The sequence below is a fragment of the Eptesicus fuscus genome, chromosome 5, assembly GCF_027574615.1.
Source record: "Eptesicus fuscus isolate TK198812 chromosome 5, DD_ASM_mEF_20220401, whole genome shotgun sequence".
Taxonomy (NCBI): Eukaryota; Metazoa; Chordata; class Mammalia; order Chiroptera; family Vespertilionidae; genus Eptesicus; species Eptesicus fuscus.
Genome location: NC_072477.1, coordinates 8,466,016 through 8,489,329, shown reverse-complemented (window position 1 = coordinate 8,489,329; position 23,314 = coordinate 8,466,016). Strand labels below are relative to the sequence as shown.

Sequence of the window (23,314 nt, the reverse complement as noted above, 5' to 3'; positions counted from 1 at the left end):
TTTTTTTTTTATTTTTTTTTTTTAGAGAGAGAAGATGGGAGAGGGAGAGAGAGAAACATTAGTCGGCTGCCTCCTATACATCTCCTACTGGGGACAGAGCCATGCAACCCAGGCAAGTGCCCTGACCGAGAATCGAAACGTAGTGCATGGCAAAACGCTCAATCAACTCAGCTGCACCCACCAGGACTGCACCTCAATCTTGAAAGCAACCACCACCACCCAGCCAGAGGCCTAGCATCACCCTCCACTTTTCTCCCTTGTCCCTATGCCAGTCACACAGAAGGGTTTCATTTGGACCTCTAGGCAGCCAAGGACTGGTGGCCCCTCCACCAGGGAGGTGGCCTGCTGCATGCTGAATAGACCAGGAAGAGAAAAGCAGATGGCCACTCGGCTGAGGGAAAATGAAACACCCCCCCCTTAACACAGGCTGGCTGATTGCATATAATTATGAAGGGGGAAATGCTCTTTAAAATTAGCTTCTCAAACGCAGATATAATTTCAAGTGTACCTTGCAGTGTGATTACAGCGACTGCCCCACAAATGTTTTATCCTTCAGGTCCCTCCGGGGTTTGGGGAGAGGACAAAGGCTTCCCATTGCCCAGGGAAAGCACCGGCCCAGGAAACCCAGCTCAGAACCAGCCTGGCTCCCCTCCACAGCTGGCTCAGGATTCTGCCCCAGGGTATTTGGTGTTCAAACGCAAGTCCCAAGAACAGCCAGTTCATAACAACAAGAACAGCTTCACTGATTGCATGCCTCCATGGCCAGGTCTGTACTCTGTGCCTCAGTTTTTCCATCTGTAACATGGGTGTGACAGTGGTGTTCGACTCTCCACATTCTGGGGGACTGAATGATGCCAGGCACATTGTGAGCGTCCGGTCAATATCAACCACCACACTCCTCCTCTCCTTTAACCCTCAGGACAGCACTGGCCCCGCTGCACAGACGTGGAACCTGAAGTTCAGAGAGTAACATGAGCCATTCAGCTAGAGTAGGGGTGGGGAACCTTTTTTCTGCCAAAGGCCATTTTGATATTTATAACATCATTCACTTAATATAATTCACTTAATATAAATGCTGCTATAAAAAAAAGCTCCTCGATTTATTGAATTTCGAGTCCTGCCTGCGGTTTGCCTTGGCAGGGCCAGACCCAATGATTTCTCAGGCCTTATACGGCCCGGCCAGACATTCCCCACCCCTGAGCTAGAGGGGGAGGAGCAGGGATGCAAACCCAGCTCTGCCCTAGTCTAAACTCCATACTCTTGTCACTCTGGATCCCTGCTGGGCTCAGGGGATGGTGGAAAGGGTGCCACTCTGAGCTTCTCAGTATGCCACTCCTGGCAGGGACGGCAGACCGACGTGCACCCTGACCTCAGCGAGCAGCCCGGCCCTCCCAGCCTTGGCACACCACCCTCTTCAGCTCTCTAGGCTCTAGCTGGGTGGCTGACCTCCATCACTTCCCTCTACCCCCAATGGGTGCCTTCTAGCCCTGGGGCCTCCACCTCCCAGGGTCCCCCATTTTATATGCAACAGAACCAAGGCCCAGACTGAGAGGGGCCCAAGGTCAACAGGAGATAACACCCCGTCACCAGGCACCTGTGAAGAGGCCAGCAGGAGCCATCCCAATCTGCACATGATTACTTTTTAACGCAGGTTTTGTGGTGGTTTTCACAAGTCAGATGTGCGCCTGCTCTAGAGAGACCATGGAATTGCGTGCACACAGGACGCCGGCCCTTGACAGCCTGGGTTTTGGTTTCACCTGCTCTGTTCTTACCAGCTGATACACTGACTGACCCCTCCTCGGAACCTCACATAACACACCTAAACAACCTGACACTCGGGTCCTAATGGCAGTCCACCCGCTAGACCAAAAGCAGTGGGGTACAAATTTGCTCCCCAGGGCTTCAGAGCTGGGGACTCTGAGGAAGCCCACACAGCTAGACAGCAGAGCAAGGCCTGAGCTCCCAGCCCCACTTTCCCCACCTGGGACAGCCTCAAGAGGCCCCAGGAAGCTACAGTGCTTCGGGGCTGACACAGGTCAGGCCAGCCCTGCTGGCTGTCCATGGCGGTCACAGCAAAAAGGAGGCCCAGGGGAGCCCTCTCTTCCGCTGCTTTCCCACCAGCACTGCCTCTATCTGCGTCCAAAGGCCACGCCATTGAAAAGAGCCACTGGCCTATGAGAATGCTGGAACACCAGCTAGAGGCACATGGCAGCGGGGCCAGGGCTCTGGGCAGGGCAGAGCAGCCCCTGCTTCTCAAGGCTCCTCTGTTCCCCACTGGGCCCAGCACCCTGAGCCCTCTTCCAGAAGCCAGCCCTCGGGTGCGCAGGGCCTGGTGTGTGGCCTCCCGCCCCAACGCGTAGTCCGGCAGCGCACCGGCCTGCTCTGACGGGAGGGCCAGGACAGGTGTGCTGAGCACCCTGCCCACAGGCGCCCTGCCAGCTCAACAACCCCAATCAAACAGCCCACAGCTGCCAAGTCCTCCAGGCTCCCAGAGGAAGACACCTTCTCAAGGCTCCCACACGGGACAGAAACAGAGCGAGAAGCGATGGTGACACAGAATGATTCACCCAAAACACTGTGTCAAACATCGAGGTTCCGCACAGCACAGGGCGGAGAGAGCCATCAGGCTCTCCCCTGGATTGCAAGCAGCCTTCCCCCAAGGCCCCCATCCCCATCCCAATCCCCATCCCCATCGCTATCCCCATCCCCATCCCCATCCCCATTCCCATCCCCATCGCTATCCCCATCCCCATTCCCATCCCCACCCCCAGCCCCATCCCTGAGGCAGGATTACAGGAGCCCTTTCTCCAGGATGCACACGGCCCAGGGCCCTCACATCTGCCTGCAGCCAGCTGGCCGTGGGAATGAACCAGGCTCAGGTTTACCTGAAGAGACTGTCGGCACAAGGGACCCAGCCTTGAGCTCCAGCATGTTGGGGGCACTTCACTCCCCTCTGGGGAACAGTGCCCTGGCCCTGGAGACTGTGGGCAAACCCTCAGGCTGGCAGAAAGCGCCCACCTCCCCCTGGCTGCCCAACAGCCACCCCACTGTCTTCAGGGAACGGCCCCAACTTCCTGCACGGGGATCCCTTTGCCCACACCGACCCTGTGGCAGGGAACGGGGCACTCCCAGCCCTAGCCACTGGTTCAGGGCCAGGCGTGTGGTTCGGGCTGATCAATCAGGGACAATCAGAATGAATCCCGGGCCCTGGGGGCCTGCGCCTGAGATGGAGCCAACCTGCCGAGGTCTGACTCCCAGCTGGGCCAAATGTGTGACCCTTGGGGGCAAGTTCTTTGACCCCTCTGTGCCTCCTTCAGTTAGAAAGCAGGGGCACTAAAGCCCCACCCGACAGACTGCAGTGCACATCAGATGAGATAACACACAGGAACTCCTCACATGGGTCTGGCTCAGAATAAAGGTCAGTTGTGAGAGCTCACCTTGCGCCACGTGGGCCTGAAATGAAACTCAGAGGCCAGGCAGGCAGGGAGCCCAGGTCCTGAGGACATCGACTGAGCCCCTGAACCCTCCTATACCTGGAGCCTAAATCTCCACTTTCGGGAGCCCCTTTACTACTGAGCCCAGTGGGCCCTGAGTTTCTGTCGGAACCAATACAGCCTGCGACTTGTAGGAATCAGCCACACATTGCTTTTCTACTCAGATCATTAAGTTCAGCCTGGCAACTCTCCACATCTGTCAGCTGACCGAGAAGGAGAACCAGAGGACATGGCTGCCCCATGGCGGCCTCCCCTCCAGCAATGGGGACAGATTTGGAGGCACGTGGCCCCGTCCACAGTCTCACTCTCAGGGGAGTCCAAGCACATTGCTGGTGCAGAGGCACCCACAGAACTAATGCCCATGTTCCAAATGGCTGCCCACACCCCCCACCACCACCCTTCCCAGGGGAGCATCCCAAATGCAAGGAGTTTGCCCCTTCAGCACTCCCAGAAAGGCTGGAGGAAAGACGAGACAGACCACCTGAGCCCACGGACCAAAATCGCTCACCCTGGCCAGCCAGGGGCAGGGTCTGCCAGCCATGGCCCAGAACAGAACAGAACAGACCCTGGCCTCGTATGTGATCTGAGGTTCCCTGGAGGCCCAAGGCGGAGCACTTGTGGGCTTGGGAGCTGAGGCCCAGCCCGTCAGGCAGCGCCGCTGGGTGCACAAGCCAGCAAGGCCAGCTGCTCTGAGCTGCGAATCCTTGTCAGCTAAGACCCCTTCCGACTTGTAGATCATGGACCTCTGCACCTCGCCGGCAGAGATTTATTCTGCCATCACCTGTAGCCATGGCTCTGTGACCACCGACTGGAGGAGCGAGGGACAGCCCCCTTCTTCCATCAGAGCCCCTCTGGCCCTCACAGGAAAGGAGGCTGTTTGCATGCTGAGCCCTTCCGATGCACAAGCAGGGGCCCGACTCTCACCAAGGAGGAAATCGAGGCCCAGAGAAAGGAGCCAAAACACACCCCGTCACCCGTCCAGTCAGAGGCTGAGTCAGGGTTCAAGTCCCACCACTGACCAAGCCACACGCTGTCCACAGGACATCCACAGCACCAGCACTGCCCTACCCAGGAGGCTTCTGGGACTACGTTCCTCGCTTGCCCATCTTCTGCCCAGATGTGAGGGATACTCAAACACAAGCTCCTGGTAAAGAGCTCGTGGCCGATTCCAGACATGAATTACAGAGTTACCATTTCCTGAGCACTCAGCAAGGGCCAGCTCTGTGCTAAGGACTGAAACTGCCACCGCTCATCCAATCTGCAACACCAGCCTGCTGCAGGCTGGTCTGAAAATTCCCATTTCAGGTACAGAAGCCAAAAGGCTCAGAGAGGTTCATCACCAAAGTCAGAGCCAGAATGCAGCCAGCAGCCCCCTTCTGAGGCTGAGGGTCAGCCCCCCAGGCTTTTTAGGGTCTTTCCAAGGAGCTTCCAAGACCTTCTAGGCCTCTAGCATCAATAAATAAAGCTCTGAGGTTCTCAAGGTGACCTCCAGGAAGGGACAGGAGAGTGGGCCATGCAGCCTCATCGCACCAGCTCAGGGAAGGAGCAGGATGAGGTGAGAATGGAGGATCCTGGGAATCGGACAGGCCGTCTGGAACAGAGCACTTCACAATGGGGCAGCCAAACTCAGCACCCACAGGACGGGTGGCGACGCTGCTGAATGGTGGCTGGGTGCTGGGCAGAGACATGGCCGGCCTCTCTGCCTGGGTGGGTATCGGCTGAGTCAGCACCTACATTTCCCGACTCCAGGCAAGTAAGGCATCCAAATGAAATTGAAAAGGAAAAGGAGAAAAGTTAACAACTAAGAAACACCGAAGACGGGCCGTTGGAGAAGGACTCAGACTAAAGGAAAGCCATCCTCGTCCTCTGCCTTCATTTACAAGGGAAAAACCACTGTCATGGTCAAGGGTTCGGCTTGAACAGACTGCTGTTCAGATCCCGCCCCCAGGGGAACCGGCCTTGAACCCGGGGAAGGTCATTTACACTCTCTAAGCCTCAGTTTCCACGCACGGACTGAGAGCCTTCCCAGCACCGCGTCAGGCCGGTAGGTGAACTCGAGGAACAGGTATTTCCAGGGCTGAGCTGTGCTTGTACCACTAAAACAATGCCTCCCAGGAACGACTTTGCCATCTCAAGCAAAGGCTGGAATGTATTTTTGGAGGAGGATCCCTGCCCCCTCCACGCCAGGGCAGCCACATCAGCCCCGCAAGGGAACAAAGCTCAGACCTCACCAGCAGGGAAGCCTCCGTGAGGCCCAGAGGCTCAGGCCTGGACCTTCCTCCCATCCCATAGCAGCAAAGAACCGAGTGCCCAAGACTCCTTAAGTACAGGCCCTGGCATGGCTGCGCCGGGTCAAGGTGAGGGCCGGTCAAGGTGAGAGCCGGTCAAGGTGAGGGCCGGGGGGCTTGGGGGCCAATTTCGCAGGAAAAAGAACTCCTTCCCAACAGGATCCTGAAGCTCCTGCCCAGACATGCCCACAGGGAGGTGGAAACATCTGAAGGAATAGCCAGAATTCCTTTCTTTTCAAGAATCCCATAATGAATGTTAGGACTTTAAGAATAAAATTGTGTCCTGGCGGGGTAGCTCAGTTGGCTAGAATATCGTTGCAGGTTCAGGGCACATACAAGAATCAACCAATGGCCCTGACCAGTTTGGCTCAGTGGATAGAGCATCAGCCTGTGGACTGAAGGGTCCCAGTTTCTATTCCAGTCAAGGGCACATGCCCGGGTTGCAGGCTCCATCTCCAGTAGGGGGCGTGCAGGAGGCAGCCAATCAATGATTCTCTCTCATCATTGATGTTTCTCTCCCTCTCCCTTCCTCTCTGAAATCAATAAAAGCATATTTTTTTAAAAAGAATCAACCAATTAATGCATAAACAGGTGAAACAACAAATTGATGTTTCTCTTTCTCTCTCTCCCCCCCTTCCTCTCTGTCTAAAATCAATAAATTTTATTTAAAAAAAAAAAAAAAGATGGGGTAGAGGGTGTGGTAGAAGGGGTCAATGGGGAAAAAAGGGACATGTGTGACACTTTCAACAATAAAGATTTTTTTAAGAATCTTAGAATCTTAAAGTAAAGAAGCTTTAGTGTCAAATCCAAGCTGTCCTGCCTACTCGCCCTACAACATGGGACTAACTCTGCATCTTTTTTCTGGGCCTTTGATTTCCCACCTGTAACACAGACCGGGATGTAAAAAAGAAATTTCATCCAGAGAGAAACCAACAGTCCCACAGCAATGACATTCTTCATGGAGATGCCCACGAGCACAGGGTCCTAGGGGGCAGGAGCTGCCCTTCCAGAACCAGCATCCAGAGACGCACCAACACCCGCATGCGTACCAACGTGCCCCCCTGCTCTCCTCTCCAAACGCCCCCAAGCCCCCCTGGGAGAACAGAAGAGCATCCACACTGCCTGCACCCTCGTGCACTGCAGGGTGGAGCCTTCGTGGCCTCAGGCTGTCTCTGGGGCTGGAGGGGACCCTGCAGTGCTCACTGGGTCCCCACAACCCAAGCGTGAATGGCATGCAGCAGACACTAAATAATACATGTCGTGAGACTGCACCACGGAACACGAGGGGGCTTTTTACAGGACATGGCTCCAGACATTGCGGGGGCATGGGGGAGGGGGGAGAGGGGGCGGCCCAGGAACCTGCACTAGGACCGGAGCCCCAGGGTGGGGACCGGATGTTTCCTCGCCTCCACACCCCAGCCCTCCACTGCAGGACAGAAACAGGGTGAGGCAGAAATGAAAGTGAAACTCCCACAGGGGCGTCCTCCCTGTACCCACCTACCTCTGCCCCGTCCTCCCAGGAGCAGTGAGCTGGGATGCCGGGCATGTCCTGGTCACCCCTGCTGGAGGACCCCCGCGCCAGGAAAGGACAGAAGGAGGAGGCAGGGAGGCCACCAGTCTGTGTGGAGTGGGGCTCCCATCAAAAACATATCGAAGTCCCAGGCCCCGGCTTGGTAGGTAGGACCTGGGAGATGGCCCCCTGGGGGAAGAGGGAAATCCTACCATTGACTAAGCACCTGCCATACGCACTTGCCCCAGAGGTGAGTGTACTTCACTCGCTTTACAGATGGAGGAGCAGTCATCCACAGACAGCTAGGCAAGTCCTGTGCTCCAAGTTCACTGCCATGCCACCACCCACCACCCCTCTGGGCCCAAAACTGCATGCAGAGGCGGCTCAGAAAAAAAATGCCTGATTTTCTTCTGAAACTGGGTATCAAGACAATAGTGCCCAGATGCTAAGTTCAGGAGGCAACCTGGCAGGGTGGAAACGGCATGGTTTCAGGCATCTACCAGCCCCGAGGGTGAGTCCCAGCTCTGCTACTCACACTGTGTGACAGCAAGTCATCTCTCCCCTCCCTGAGGCTCGTGTTCTCATCCAGCTTGGAGGGTAGATGCAATAGGGCCTGGCCTTCACTACACCCTGAAGTCTGGTGAACCACTGATCTAAGAATGAGCAGAGGGGGATCTCAGCACAGCCCTTCCGAATGGAGGGCCGCCTGGACGTGCCAAGTCCTGCTTCATGGCTCAGGCTCCAAAACCCAAGCACGCAGGTGCTGCTGGGAGCCGCTGGGTTTGCAGAGCAAGCTGCAGAGATCACCCTCTCCCAGCAGCGGCCTGACAATCAGCGCCGCACCAGGCCAGTCCCCAGGAATGAGTCCTGTGCAAACCCCAGCTCCTGTCCAGCCTCCGGATCCACCTTCATATGCATCCCAGTGCAAACCAGCAGCCAGAGGCAATTCCTGTTTTAAAGGGGAAAGAGGATTGCCCAAAAGGTAGTGAGCACAGCGGAGCTGGGCAGGCCACCTGGGACTGCTGCCCTGCCTCACTCCTGTGACGTGTTCCTGTGATGGGCTCCTGTGACAGGTTCCTGTGACGGGCTCCTGTGACAGGCTCCTGTGACGTGTTCCTGTGACGGGGCTCCTGTGATGGGCTCCTGTGATGGGCTCCTGTGACGTGTTCCTGTGACGGGCTCCTGTGACGGGGCTCCAGTGACATGTTCCTGTGATGGGCTCCTGTGACGTGTTCCTGTGACGGGACTCCTGTGACGGGCTCCTGTGACGTATTCCTGTGACGTGTTCCTGTGACGTGTTCCTGTGACGTGTTCCTGTGACGGGTCCTGCCCTGCCTCGCTCTGTGACGGGGCTCAGGAGGCAGCAGCTGGCGAGTGCTCTAGGAACTGGAGGAACCTCATCCCACACAAAGGGCTCCCACAGACAAGACTGGGACCGGTTACATGCCAATGCCCTTCTGTGTGTCCGGATTCTCCCTCCAGGGCGATGGGCGCCCTAGAAGAATCTACCTGGTTGGGCTCCAGGATCACCAGCGCTCCGGAGTAACGAGTCCACGTTAGCTGTTTAACGTGGTGTTAAGCATGCCTGCCAGCTTTGGGTGAGGCCTAGTAATGACAGTTTCGGTTCCCCAGAGGAATCCTGAGGGCATGTATTAAAAGGAGACTCCCGGCCCAGCCCAGCTGGTGCGGCTCAGTGGTTGAGTGTCGACCTGTGAACCAGGAGGTCATGGAACCCGGTCAGGGCACATGCCCAGGTTGCAGGCTCTATCTCCAGTAGCGGGCATGCAGGAGGCAGCCGATCAATGATTTTCTCTGATCATTGATGCTTCTCTCTCTCTCTCTCTCTCCCTGCCTCTCTCTGAAATCAATAAAAACATATTTTTTTTAAAAAGAGAGAGACTCCCAGACCCCTGCCCTGGAGAGTTTTACGGAGGAAGAGGAGACACAGGGATGTGTGGTTTTCACTGGTGCCCAGGTGCTTCCTTTGTTGAACAAGATGGGCAAAAACTGGCCGAGAAAAAGGTGAATGACTATTAGAGAACAAGCATCTGGTGTGGCTTCCATCCAGGGCCCTTGGGCACCTGAGCCTAACCTGAGCCCTGGGAAAATTCATGGCCTAGGGTCTTCAAGGGCCAGAGGATCCCCACCCATTCCCCTGCCCCAGGCCCTCAAGGCCCAAAACTGCTCATTCCTGCCACAAAGGCTGGACTGGACCAGACCCGAGTGGAGCATTTGGCCTCCTGTCCTGGACCCCATGGTACAGCTGCAGCCTCCGGTGGAGGACCATCCCAGGGCCACCCACATGGCCCCTCACACTGTCAGGGAACAAGGCTATGAGGACACCCTGCTGCCCCTTTGACCACATGTCTAACATGGAGACCAGCTGCCTTCCCAGGAAGGCTGCCCTAGGTCCCACAGAACCCAGGCTGTGTCAGAGGCAGGCCAGGCCATGTGGCCTCTAAGCAGCTGACATCACCCGCCCTGTTGCTCCTTAGCCTCTAGAGGATGGACTCTCAGACCCTCTCATTAAATATCACCCTGCAGAGAGGCTGCAGCCACCCCTGCCTCAGCGCTCTCCTGTTTGCAGGCTTCCTTGCAGCATTTTAAATGCATTTGTACGGGTCTACCTTCATCTCCTTACCATACATCCAGGTGCACAAGGCGGAAACCAGCACCAGCACAGAGCTGTCAGGGTGGACGGTCAGGGTTTGCTGAGTGAATAAAAGACTAAAGGAATGAAGCCACTGAGCTACTTCCTGGCCTGGGACACACCACCTCACCCCATCCATCTCCCCTCACCCCCATCCATCTCCCCTCACTCCATCCATCTCCCCTCACCCCCATCCATCTCCCCGCACCCCCATCCCTTCCATCTCCTCACCCCTGGGGTTTCCTTCCTGGCACAGAGCACTCCAGAGTCACAAGTGGCTTTTGGCTGAGCCACCGGGACATGGAAAAGGCTTCCAAACCTCACAGTCAGCTCCTGCATTCACTAACAGGAAGCCTCTTGAGCTGCTATGTGCACTGGTATAGGCACTGGGGTTTCAGCAGCAAATAAAACTGCCAAAGACTCTACCTTCGTGGAACCAACTTTCCAAAGAAGAGACAGACAGGGACGCACCATGAGCAAGTCCAACAGAGAGAAAGAACCAGCCAGAGCTGAAGATTCTGAGTGAGGGGGGAAAGGCGTCTCCCAGAAGCCATCTTTGGGAGGGACGTTGTCTGTGTGTCCAGATTCTCGCTCCAGGGGCGGTGGGGCGCCCTAGAACCGTGGTCGGCAAACTGCAGCTCGCGAGCCACGTGAGGCTCTTTGGCCCCTTGGGTGTGGCTCTTCCACAAAATACCACGGCCTGGGCGAGTCTAATTTGAAGAAGTGGTGTTAGAAGTTAAAGTTTAAAAAATTTGGCTCTCAAAAGAAATGTCAATCGTTGTACGGTTGATATTCGGCTCTGTTGACTAATGAGTTTGCCGACCACTGGCCTAGAAGAATCTACCTGGTTGGGCTCCAGGAACACCAAGAGCAGTTAACAGGGTGGGACAGTTTCTGGCCACCCAGGGTGGGCACCCAGCACCCAGGGACAGGAGTCTAGAGGTCCCTCATGGGAGTGTTTCTCAAATCTCCACAGCCGATGACATATCTACCCCCCGAGCCCTAAAAGCAGGGGTGGAGGCACCCCCAGGAGGTGTCATAATCCTCGGCCTGGCACCATGACGGGCCTACAGAAGCCACCCCTGAGGCCCAGCGAGGGAGGCACAGACCACGGGGCAGCTGCTTTCTGAGGTGGCACGGTGCAGGCAAGACAAAGCACCAGGTGGGATCAAACAGCCCAACGGAATGGCCTGGCCGCTCCAACAGGCACCCTGTTCACAGTCCGGGGAAGCTGGGCGGGGGGGGGGGGGGGGGGGGGGCTATTTGAAAGGGGGCTTCAGCAGGGAGGGGGCACTAGTCTTGGAGCTGCCACACCCACTGTGTGACCTTGGACAAGCCACCCCACCCTGTTGAGCCTGGATTTCCCTATCAGGAATCCAACCATCACCCATCCAGGCAGGCTTTCCGAAGACCAGCGGAAGGGGAAAGATTGGGGAGGGGGGAACTCATGCACAAAGGGGAAAGGTGTTTAAGACCGTGCCTTTGCCAGGGAAGGAGTAGGTACACAGCTCCAGAATGATTTGCTTTCTAAAATGAATCTTACTTTTTCAAAGGAGGTACTAGAACATTCCTTTTAAAAAAAAAGCTAGTGTACCAGCTGAATTCAAAATATGAGTAGGAACAAAAGCCCTATTTACATCCAACTGTTCAGGCGTTACTCTCATGAGGCACTTCACTGAGCATTTACTGAATGCCCCAAACCTGCTAAATCATGGGAGAAATAACCAGTGGGGGCAGGATGGCCCAACGGTTAGGAATGGGCCCCAGCCTGTGTGCAGGTGAGCCCAGCTCTGCCCAGTGCCTGCCTAATGCATTCAGCCCCACAATGTGAACTCAATCTCACCATCATAAGAGCAATGCAAATCAAAAGTATCCTTCCTCGCCTGGCTGGTGTGGCTCAGTTGGTTGGACGTTGTCCCAGGGACCAAAAGGTTGCTGGTTCGATTCCCAGTCAGGGCACATGCCCAAGTTGCAGGCTCAATCCCCAGTGGGGAGCATGAAAAAGGCAAGGCAGCCAACCGATGTTTCTCTCTCATCAATGTTTCTCTCTCTCTTGCCCTCTCCCTTTCTCTCTCTCAAAAAATAAAAATAAAATAAAAACAACATTGTCCAGTCCTCCCTCAGTGATTAGAGCGTTGGCTTAGAGCGTTGGCCCCTACACTGAAGGGTCATGGGTTCGATTCCCAGTCAAGAGCGCGCGCTCTCGCTCTCTCTCTCTCTCCCTATCCCTTCCTCTCTGAAATATATATATATATTAAAAAAAACACTTAAAAAAAAAGAAAAGGAATATGGTCCATCATTTTAAGAGCTGAACCACACAGCCATTAAAGAAATAAGACAAATAACACAGAACTGTCTCCAAATGAGGCAGCAATGTGCAGTTTCTCTAAGTCATGGTGTTCTGTGAAACAAACAGAACGGTGTGTATGCAGAGACCGTCATACGTGTGTGCCCCTTGGTACAAAACACCTATGGACAGAGACTGCGACCGAGACTGCCAAGAGCCGGTCCCTGGGTGACCGGAATCGAGAACAAGAAGGAAACCGACTTTTCATTGTGTACTTTGAGTCCTTTGATTTTCTTTTAACATGTACGTGTATTAATATTCAAAATGACAAAGAAAGCAGGAACTGTTAGCCAATAATAATAACGTGAGTGCTCACAGAGACTCCTGGCATTTTCGGGAACCCCAACACAAACTCTTCTTGAATGGTCAAAATGAAAGTAGCATCTTGCCTTAACATCTAATTTTCTCTAGTTCCCCATCTATTAAACAGGTGAGGACAGCACCCCTGCCTCCAGGGGGCTGGAAGGTTCAGAGGGGTCTCGTCTGAAAGGAGAAGACACGGGGTAGCCCCTCCTTAACCGTGCCTGCTGGGCCCACACACCCATACCGCCCACACCCAGCAGGATGGTCAGTTAGCATCCATATGGACCTCAGGGTCGCTCACACACTGCCCAAAGCAAGAACACTACGTCTACAAATGCCAACCACCCTGGAATAGAGGCATCCACGGGCAGAAGCCCATTCACCCACTCCCCCAGGTCACCAACAACAGAAAAAGGATAGCAGCAAGCACCGTTTACGGAGGTCCAGGCATTCCACATGCCCGCACTGACTCCTTTAATGCACACGACATCCCCAGACTAAGTACTGTTATCATCCTCACTTTACAGAAGAGGAAACTGAGGCACCAAGGGGTTAAGTCACATGCCCAGGGCTGCAGGTGGAGCCAGGCCTGTCTACCCGGCCGAGTCTCCCGGGCGCTTGCGGCACGCACTCATCTGCAAGGCTGGGTTATGACAGTCCCCATGCATTGCTGCAAAGGAAACCTAAGTCCTCCTCCCACCCCCACCCCCCACAATGATGCCAACACTGACCGTAAGACAAACAGACCAGCATCATTTAATCCTGGAAAAGATCCGCCTTCCTCCCCGCTAAGCATCTCCAGAAGCATTCCAGCTAAGAATGGTAAGCCATCCCCGCAGAAGGGACCCAGCGACAACCCCTTGTGAAGGAATGTAGGCCCTGAGGGGAAGGGGCACTGGCACCTCAAGCTCCCTGGGGTGCCTCCCAGGCCGGGTTACTGTTCACCCCACACTCAGGGCTCTGGGAGGGCAGGGGCTCCATCCCACTGCCCTCACCCACTGCCTCCGTGAACTCGAGCCACAGTAGAGTGCCGGCCACATTCCTTCTGGGGAAGTGTGCGAAGGGTCCCCGTGGGAAAGCCGGCATCCATAACACGGTCTGAAGTGCACCAGAAACATACTATTTCCTGCGAGCTCGTCAGCCCAGCTGGCCTCCAAGTTTCTCAAGGACAGGACCTCACAGACGTCTGCTTCTGGAGCCTCCAGGGAGCCCCAGGCTAACCTGGGCAGAGAAGAACACGCCAGGAAGCCGTGTTCCCGGGTGCAGAGGCCTCACGACTGGGCTCAGGGAAGCCCAACTGGTTGTACAAGTCCCTGACACTCCCCGGGCCTCAGTGTCCTCACCCCTCCATCCCCAGGCTGCTGGGACTCGGACGAAGTGAGATAAGGACGCTGGAAGGACCACATTAAAGTCGGCGAATATTACAGCATGGACGGACCAAGGTTCACCCACATTTTATACCGCAATGCTCCATAAAGTCATGTGCCTTTTCACCACCCCCTGCCACACAGCTCCCGCCACGGGACACAGAAGAGTGGGAAGGCAAGAAGGCGCTGGAGGAGACAGAAAACACGGAGCTAGCATTTCCACATGGGGCCCTGTGGAGATCTACAACAAAAATCACCCAGCAATTCCAACCAACAGCTCTACCGCTTTGCTGTCCTCTGAAGTCCCTCTGGGCATGCTGGAAAGGCCACAAAGTGGGGGTGAGGAAGCAGCAAGCTGCTCCTGTGTGAGGGGGAGGGGGTAGAAGAGAACAAGCCAGGTCCCCAGGGAGAGGGGAAGAACCAGCCGAGTCACAGGAACACACAGCTTCACTAAAAACAAGCTGAGTCAAAGGCCCATCTGCTGACTTGTCAGAGGGCCCGCCTATCAAGGGGCACCGAGGGTGGGCCCTTATGTTTCCCTAAGGTGTCCCAGCAGGACCAGGCTCCAAACACCTACTGATGCCATCCATGTGCGGTGCCCCCTCGGAGGGCAGGCATTACACCTGCCAAGGGCACAACTCAGCCTTGCAGGGAAGTGTCCCCGGGACAAGATGGCAGTCACTGGACGCCTGTGAAAATAACAAGGACAGCAACTCCTCCTTACTGTCAGAGGTGCTCAAAGAGAAAGGGTTAGCTTTCTGTGTGGGCCTCAAGGTCTCCAGATTGGATCCACTCTAGCAGTTAAAGACAAGGAAGAAAGCTGTGGAGCCGGCCGCCCTCTCATGCCTGTTTCCCCATCTGTAAAACAAAGGGCTGGATGAGACGCTCTCCAACACCCCTTTCTGCTCAGAGATTTTTTAAGGCCTGACGTTCACCTAAACAACCCATCCCGGTCTGTTCGGGTCAGCCTCTCTGGCGCTGACACTGCCCCAAACACTCAGAGCAGAGCCCCCAGTCATTTTCAAAGATCTCTGGACTTCTTCATTGGGAAATTCACAGACAATTCATCACCCATCAACACAGGAGCGCTGTACCCCCAGATCGGGAATGTCAAAAACGTGGCACCGTCCATCCACATCACGAGTGGGACCACCAAACTCTCACCAGCACCCCACCAAACACAACAGCAGCCAAGAACGCCGCCACCCTCTCCAGGGTGGGAGCACTTTGCACCCAGTTTAGAAACATGGCCACCAGGGGGCGCTGCTCTGAAAATAATAAAGGCGAGAACAGGGGGGAAAACTATTTTTGATGTTTTCTTTTCCTTCTTAAGCTTCAGTGACAAAATATCTAAAGGGTCACTAATGAAAACACAAAGCAGCCTGAGATTCTAAAATGGCCTAGACCAGTGATGGGCAACCTTTTGAGCTTGGTGTGTCAAACTTCACCAAAAAACTGAGCATAACTCGGGTAGTGTGTCACTTTGAGGAAAAAACATTATTTCGCAAATGTCTCATCCTCAGGAGCAGCAAATGTTTCATCCTCGGCATGCGGCCGCCTCAGCGGCCACATGTCATCAGAAATGGCTACGCGTGTCAGTGCTGACACGCGTGTCATAGATTCGCCATCACTGGCCTAGACACTTTCTTTCTTCTCCCCAAAGACATTATTTTGGCCAAAAGGCAACTCAGCTTTAAGGGCAACAATGCTTTCAGAGAAATTAACACTCCACAATGGATTTCCCCCAGAAGGGTTGACATCATAGCTTGCCCTGAACCTCCTGTTTAAAGACGGGGGATGAGGGGGGGGCCCCACGGGAAGGAAATGGGTCCACTTGCCCATCTGCAAGTCTAGAAGGAGGACCTAGCCGTGGGTCTCGGCTAGAACCGTTTTATGAGAGCCTCCTAATTACCGAGCAAGACACCAACCAGGTGACAAGCCTCCTGATTTAGCTGCAGACCTGGGGGGACACAAAGACAGCCAAACCTCAGGCAGACGGGTGCCAGGTCTTAACTGGGATTTCCCAAGTTTCAGATGACTGCAGGGGGAGCTCCGGCACCTCACACCAGAACTACACTTCAAAACCACATCAACAGTGTCCAGAGCACATTTCCTCCGTGTCCAGAGCACATTTCCCACCAGTACAATGTTCAAGCGCCCTTTCTGAATGTCCCAGAAGTCCTCAGACCCATTTTCAAAACTCTGGCTTCGAGTTCCTCCTGATTTCCTTAGGTATTCAGCATGTCCTACTGACCCTGGAAAGCTTGCTCTCTCCTGGGGAAGCGGGCCTGAACGAAGGAAGCCAACTCCATCCCCAGACCAAGATGCAGACCCGGGAGCTGCTTGTCCTATGTAAAGGGCGCCCCTCTGGCTGCGGGGAGGAGAGCGCCTGCAGGGCGCCTGCATGGGGCAAAGCAGCACCAGGCCCCTGGGGCAGGCAGGAGGGGCACAGAGGGGCTGCGGGCCCCGCTGGCTCTGACTGGCCACTCGCTCCTCCGATCAGGAGATCAGAAATCATACGTGTTCAATTCTTCATGATGTCTGAGGACCCAGCGGGGATGAAAATGCAAGCAGGGCCCATTTTCAAGAATCAGGTCTATCAACTGGAGACACTGCATAACAAAAGGTTTCCACCTAGAGTTTGCAAAAGGCTGGTGGAGCCGAATCATCTTGGGCTTTCTGGGAGATCGGGATTCCCCTCGCAGCTTCTCCAAGGCAAAGCTACCAATGGGCGGCAAGGAGAGGCACACCTGACCCAACCCTGGATGTTTCTGTAAGGGACTGAGAATGCCATCGTATTAAAACACTTGAGTCTCCACCATTGAGCACCAGCATGGGGGGCGGGGGGGGGGGGGAGGAGGAGAAGTAGAGAAGGGCCATCCTATACCACATACCTTTACCCAGCACCTCAGCACCAGCCACTCCCTAGTTCTGGGACCCCTGGCCTGGTACTATGGTACCCCACCTTTCTGCGGATGGATCCCCCTTCTCAGACACGTGGCCCAGAATCACCACCCGGCCAATTCTCAAGGCTAGTGCGAGGCTCCGTTAATGAGACAGCAAATCACCACATATACAAGCCGAGTACTGCTGCTCGCTTCACATCGGCTTATCCCAGTGACGTGCGTGCACTGTCAGCTTCAAGAGCTGCACTCGCGGGGCACATAGTAGGTGGTCCGCAAACATCCGAACACCGGTGCCCTTCTCCACGAAGAGAAGGGAACGGAACGACAGAAGAAAAACACTCCAGTCCAAAGTAACCTGCAGCCACCGGCAGAGCTTGGATCCCCCGATTTCCCAGGTCCCTCCACCGCCTAGAGCAGCGCTCCCACCGAGCCCTGGGCGGCTGGAGGCGTCCCCGCCCGGGTCACGGTGCACCTGAGAGCCCGGGTCTGTGCCACACCGCTCACACTTGGCCACCGCTCCCCTCGACCACCACCGGCGGCCGCCACAGCCCCCTGGCTCCTCGGACTCAGCGTCCCCGTGCACTGCTCCCTGCGTTTTGCTCTCACCTCCCAAAGAGCCGCCGGGGCTGAGCCGGGCTCCGGCCAGGGATCCCCGGGCGCCGGAACCCCGTTCCCTGCTTACCTGCACAGCTCGGCGAAGGCCTGGAAATTGAGCTTCTTGATTTTCTTCTCGCTCAGCCAGTAGCCAACTCTCTTCCCTTTCAGAAAGGTCTGCATCTTCCTCCTCGGGCGGGGAGCTCGGGTCCGGAGGAAATCACCCACAGGCCGAGTCTGGCGGCCAGCGCGCGCCGCGAGCGTGCGGGCACCTCCTCCCGGCGGCGGGGACGCGGAACGCGGCTCCGGGCGCGCAGTCCTGCCGGGAGGGGCGGGCCGGGGCGGGCGGGGGGGGGGCGGGCGCCCGGGCGGGGGAGCGGCGCTCAGCGCGGCGTGCCACTGGCTGCCGCCGCGCCGGGCCCGCCCCCGCCGCCTCCCGCGGGGCTCGCCGGCGCGCAAGTTCGCGAGCGCCGCAGCGGGGCCGGCCCGGAGGAGCGAGGGGAGGCCCCGCTCACCGGCGCCGCCCAGCCCGCCGCCCTCCGGCCACCTAGGGCCGAGCAACCCACCCTCCGGCGACGGCCACGGAGAGCCGGCCCGCGCTCGGGCTCCTCGCCGCCCCGAGGCCCTCCTCCCTCCCGCCTCTCCAGCGGGCCCACCCTCAGAGCCCGGGCGGCGCAGACTGCCGTTCCGAGCCGGGCGCGTGCCCTTCCCCGCACGCTGGGACCCGGCGGGGCGCACGCCGCCGCCCGCAGCCTCCCGCGGCCTCGCCCCGCCCCGCCCTCGGTCCTCACCCGCCGCCGCCACTCCCTGCTCGTCCCGGTCCTCGTCTTCGCGAGCACTCGCCGAGCCCGGCCCCGCCGCCGCCGCCGCCGCGCTGACCCGGCCGGCCGGCCCGCTGGACCCGCGGGCGGAGGAAGCGCGGCCGCGCCGGCCGCCAGGGGGCAGCGCCGCCCGCCACCTCTTAAAGGCGCCGCGCCTTTCCCGCCTGGGGATGTGGTGCCAGTTTGTGTCCCGGCTCTGGCTGTGGAGCTTGGAGACGGGGGAACGCGGGACTGGATTTGGGGTGGCCCTTGCCCAGCGGTTTTACTTTTTAAAGCGGCGATGTGGGCATTTTCTGCTTGTCCTTGGGGAGTGGTCGAGGCGCCGAGTTTCATTCATCAAAAGCATTTCTGTACCCCCGGCAGCATTCAGCCCCGCCCCCAGCGTAATTCATCGGAACCGCAGCGGGCTGTGGGAGATGCCGGCATTCAGTGAGATCATCTCTTCCCTCGAGGACAGACAGATCCAGGCCCAGGATGGTGACCCTGCGGCGGGCACATGAACACCCACGGGCCTTCTTGGGCTTAGGATGTTGACTCACACTCTGGGTGTCCCCTTCAACGGAGGGGGAAGGGACAGGACTAGAAGCATCAAGGGTAAAGGGCAGAACACTCAGTAGACCCTTTCCTTTTGGGGTGCAAGTCAGCGGCAGCCTCAACGCCCTTGATTCACAACCCCAGCCACCCTGCCCAAGCCCTAGAGACCTGCCTCCCATAATTACAACCTTTCCCCTGGTTTCCCAAGTTAAAACTAGGTGAGGCTTTCCACTCGGGGCCTGAAGGAGAAATCGGACCTGTCCTCTGCCTCCATCTCTCAGATGGACTGCACACTTGCTGTGTGACCTTGCAGGCCACTTAGCCTCTCTGAGCATCAGGTCCTCCATCTTACCTCCCAATAAAGCCCTGCCTCACGAGAACACTTCCAACTGCCACAGAAAACACAAAATAGAAAAGGGGAAAAAAAAAAGATAATAATTATAAAACAAATTTAAAAAGGAAAGAAAGCTGCAACAGAGCTTTGGCTATGAGGTCTAAACTGTATGGTGTTGTGGGGGTGTGGAGGGGACAGGGAAAGCAGGGTAGAGATGTCTCATTGTAATAGTGCCCCTGGCAGGTGGAAGTGCTCAATAGAAGTGACTGAATGAATGAATGTCAGGTAAACCCCCCCCCCAGGTGGTCCCTGACCTCTCAGACCCAAAAGATGCAAACGTGGCCCTGGACAGTTTTTCCCAGTGGTTAGAGCATCAGCCGGTGAACTGAAGTGTGGCAGGTTCCATTCCGGTCTAGGGCACGTGCCTTAGTTGCAGGTTCGGCTGGCCGGTGGGGATGCATGCAGAAGGCAACCAATTGATGTGTGTCTCTCACATTGATGTTTCTCTCTGTGTGCCTCTCCCCCTCCCTTCCATTCTCTAAAAAAAAAAAAATAAAAAAATGAAAAAATAAAATAAAAAATTTAAACCTCAATGGGAAAAAAATCCTCTGTTGAGGATTAACAAACAAAGATGCAAACGTGGGAAATTCCAGAACAGGAACCTAAAGAAGAGATGTCCACATTCCCTCTGGGAGGCAGGTGAACCATTAAGGGGATTAAGTGGTCAAGTCCATGGCCGAGGGCCACCTGGGAGAGAATTCCAGAGCTGGGAGAGGAACTGTGGTGGAAGGAGGACCCTGGGGAGGAAGGACTTTGCCAAGGGGCAGGAGTGGGCCACCCGGAAAGCCCTCCTAACCCTAGTCCTTCTCCTGGGAGAGAAGGAGGCTTTGGCAGGTGAGACAATGTAATGATTGAGAATCCAGACCTCAGATTCAGCTGATGGACTTGAATTCTAGCTGTGTGACTTTGAACAAGTGCCTTAACCTCTCTGGACCTTACTTGCCTCATCTGAGACCCACAAGATGGTGTCTATTAGTAGGAGAAAACTGAAGTAAATTGTCCCCGTTCTGTGCCAGTTTGGCACAAGTAGTTAAATGTGCTAGTTCAAGATGTCGCCAGACGGGTATGACCCGTTATCTGAGTGACTGTGGGAGAGGTAATAAAATGCCTGAACCTTGGTTTTGTAATCTATTAAATGGAAGTGACTCTCAAGCCTAGTTCATAAGATTGTTCAGAAGTTTAAATGAGTGTAAATTCATAAAGGACTTTGAACTTGTAAAGGAATATAAATTTGTGAAGGAACTAAATTCATAAAGGGCTATACCAGACATGCCTTATGAGTGGTAGGCATGTGCTGTTACTATTACATCATCCATACAATGGACCCACCTTTAAAATAATATATATTCATTCACTCACTAAATATTTATGAAGCGCCTACTATGTGCCAGGCACTGGGATACAGCAATGATGAAAGCTGCAAAATCTCTGTCCTCCTGGAACTTATATTCTCATGGAGCCGTGGATGAAAAAGGGGGTTTTATGAAAAGTAATCTCAAGGTTGATCTGATCATAAATTCCTACCTGGGCAGGTCATGGTAGGTAGTCAATTCCCAGATGTGTAACTGTAGTGAAAGGTTAATCCCTGTGTTAAGGAGGCCCTGTCCATTGTTTCTGTGCACCTCCTTTGAAATTACTCTTTTCGGGCCCCTCCTTCTAAAGTCTGACCCCCTCAGAGGGAGCACAGAATCTTAACTACGCTATGACCCGACCCCTGCCTTGCTTCCTCCCACCTTCATGCAATCTTCCTTCCCTCTCCCCTTCATTCCAAATGCGTACAAGAAGCTGCAAACTCGTTTCTTGAAAGCATTTTGCTCATTCTGTGGAGACCTTGCTTCCAGATGTGTCCTCTGTTTAATTAGTCCTTCACCAAGCTGAAAATGAATTTGAATTTTTTTCAAATTCATCTTTTTAAAATAGCATTTCCCAACATCGCACTTTAAAACATTAAAAACAGCCCTAGCCGGTTTGGTTGAGTAGATAGAGCGTCGGCCTGCAGACTGAAGGATCCCAGGTTCAATTCCGGTCAAGGGCACATGCCTGAGTTGCAGGCTCGATCCCCAGTAGGGGGTGTGCACGAGGCAGCCAATCCATGATTCTCTCTCATCATTGACGTTTCTATCTCTCTCTCCCTCTTCCTTCCTCTATGAAATCAATAAAAATATATTAAAATTTTTTAAAAAACGTTAAAAACAGCTCCTTACTGTCACCTAAATGTCCATATTTACATACCCAAGTTGCCTCTAAAACTTTACGAGTGGTTTGTCCAAACCAGGTTCCAAATTGAGACCTTGTACTGCCCCTGGCTGTGCCTCCTGGGCCTGTCTGACCCGTTTCTCCCATGCGAGGGACTGGGCGATTGTCCTACAGAAGGGCTAGCCTTCTGGGTTGGTCTGGTTGCTTCCTCATGGTGCCATTAAGCTGGTTCCTCTTTCCCTGCATTTCTTGGAAACTAGAAGTTAGATCTAAAGTCTTGATTAGGTTCAACTTCAAAGTGTTTGGCTGAAGGATGTTATAGATAGTGTTATGTGTCCCGGAACATACATCAGGTCTGGTTGTGCTAAGATTTGTACATACATACCCACCCACATGACCACAGCCTGAATCCAGACAGAGGATGTTCCTAGCTCCCTAGCTCCCAGCTGGCTCCCCCACCCACATAGTAGCCCACAGACAAAGGAAACCTCTATTCTGACTTTGATCACACAGGCCAGTTTTGCCTGTTTCTATACTTCTTAGAGCTGGGATTTTATAAGAGAACTCTTTGGCCCTAACTGGTTTGGCTCAGTGGATAGAGACTCAAGGGTCCCAGGTTCGATTCTGGTCAAGGGCATGTACCTTGGTTGTGGGCACATCCCCAGTAGGTAGCTGATCGATGTTTCTCTCTCATCAATGTTTCTAACTCTATCCCTCTCCCTTCCTCTCTGTAAAAAAATCAATAAAATATATTTTAAAAACATAAAAACTAAAAAGTTTTCCCTTGTTAAAAAAAAAAAGAAGAGAACTCTTTGACTCAGTATTATCAGTGAGATTGTGTTAGGGGGCAGAAATAGAATAGTAGAAACTAGCTATAGTTATAAGAAATATTAATCATGCTTTGTTAACCCACGATTGCTTTGTTCTGATTAAAGAAAGCATATTCTGGTCTGGCCGGGAATTGTATGCCCCAGGACCTGGGAGTTAACCTTGGAATTCCGTCCATTCTCTTTATCCAAGAACTGCCTATCATCATGGAAAGGCTGGAGTCTACCCTTTGCAAACCACCCTCCCTCACCCCCGCTTCTGCATTGCCTGTAACCTGTAACCATTTTACCCATTTTTATTCCTTCTGCCTCCTTCCCCATATAACCTCTGTCCTTCTAGCCAATATAAGCAGCTGGTTTATGGGGGGCTGCAGAGCAGATTTTCTCGGTTGACCTGCTCTCCCGTGCTGCCGGCAGTATTGGAATAAATGCTCTCTTACGATTCAACCCCTTCTCTGCTTAATTGGCTCACGTAGGGACAGAGAGCCCAGGCCCATTGGTTGTCTGGTTTCAAGATGCAAACATATTGTTTGCTGTGTGTATCAAGGCTTTTCCCCATTATTGTCTTAGTTCATTAGATGAATATGCTTAGACTTCCTTTGGTTTTAACACCAATTGATAATCTCCCCTGAATTCATTATTTCCTTGGAGGTTGTGAAACCGATCAGACTATCTACCTAAAGTGGCTGTCATCCCTAGAAGAAGTGGGATAGAAGAGATGTTTTTTTAAAAGATTTTTTTTTAATTGATTTTTTAGAGAGAGAGGGAGAGAAACATCGATGTGAGAGCAACATAGATTGGCTGCCTCCTGCAAGCCCCTACCAGGGATGGAACCTGCCACCCAGGTATGTGCCCTGACGGGGAATCGAACCAGCAACCTTTTGGTGCACAGAACAATGCCCAACCGACTGAGCCACACAGGCCAGGGCTAGATTTAGTGGGAGGGAGATGATTCGATTCAAGAAATGTTCATTAGCGTATGCACAGTGACTAAGCCCCTGAACCTGGTTTCCAACGAACTCCTTAACTCGTGGCTATGAGGATTTCTGCAGTCATCCTGCAAAGAAGGCTGTGTGCTCCCCG

At 54.5% G+C, this 23,314-nt stretch overlaps 1 protein-coding gene across 1 annotated transcript in view; it reads right to left on the bottom strand.

Annotated features, from left to right (window-relative positions):
* ITPK1 (inositol-tetrakisphosphate 1-kinase) overlaps window positions 1–18,377 on the bottom strand; it is a 136,700-nt gene extending 118,323 nt beyond the window's left edge. Inside the window, exons 1-2 of the mRNA XM_054715812.1 lie at window positions 18,251–18,377; window positions 17,548–17,778 (exon numbers count right to left, since the gene is read on the bottom strand). Coding sequence (XP_054571787.1) covers window positions 17,548–17,642 — 95 coding nt within the window. The 5' untranslated portion in view covers window positions 17,643–17,778; window positions 18,251–18,377. The remainder of the gene's footprint in view (window positions 1–17,547; window positions 17,779–18,250) is intronic.
* Window positions 18,378–23,314: the final 4,937 nt, after the last annotated feature.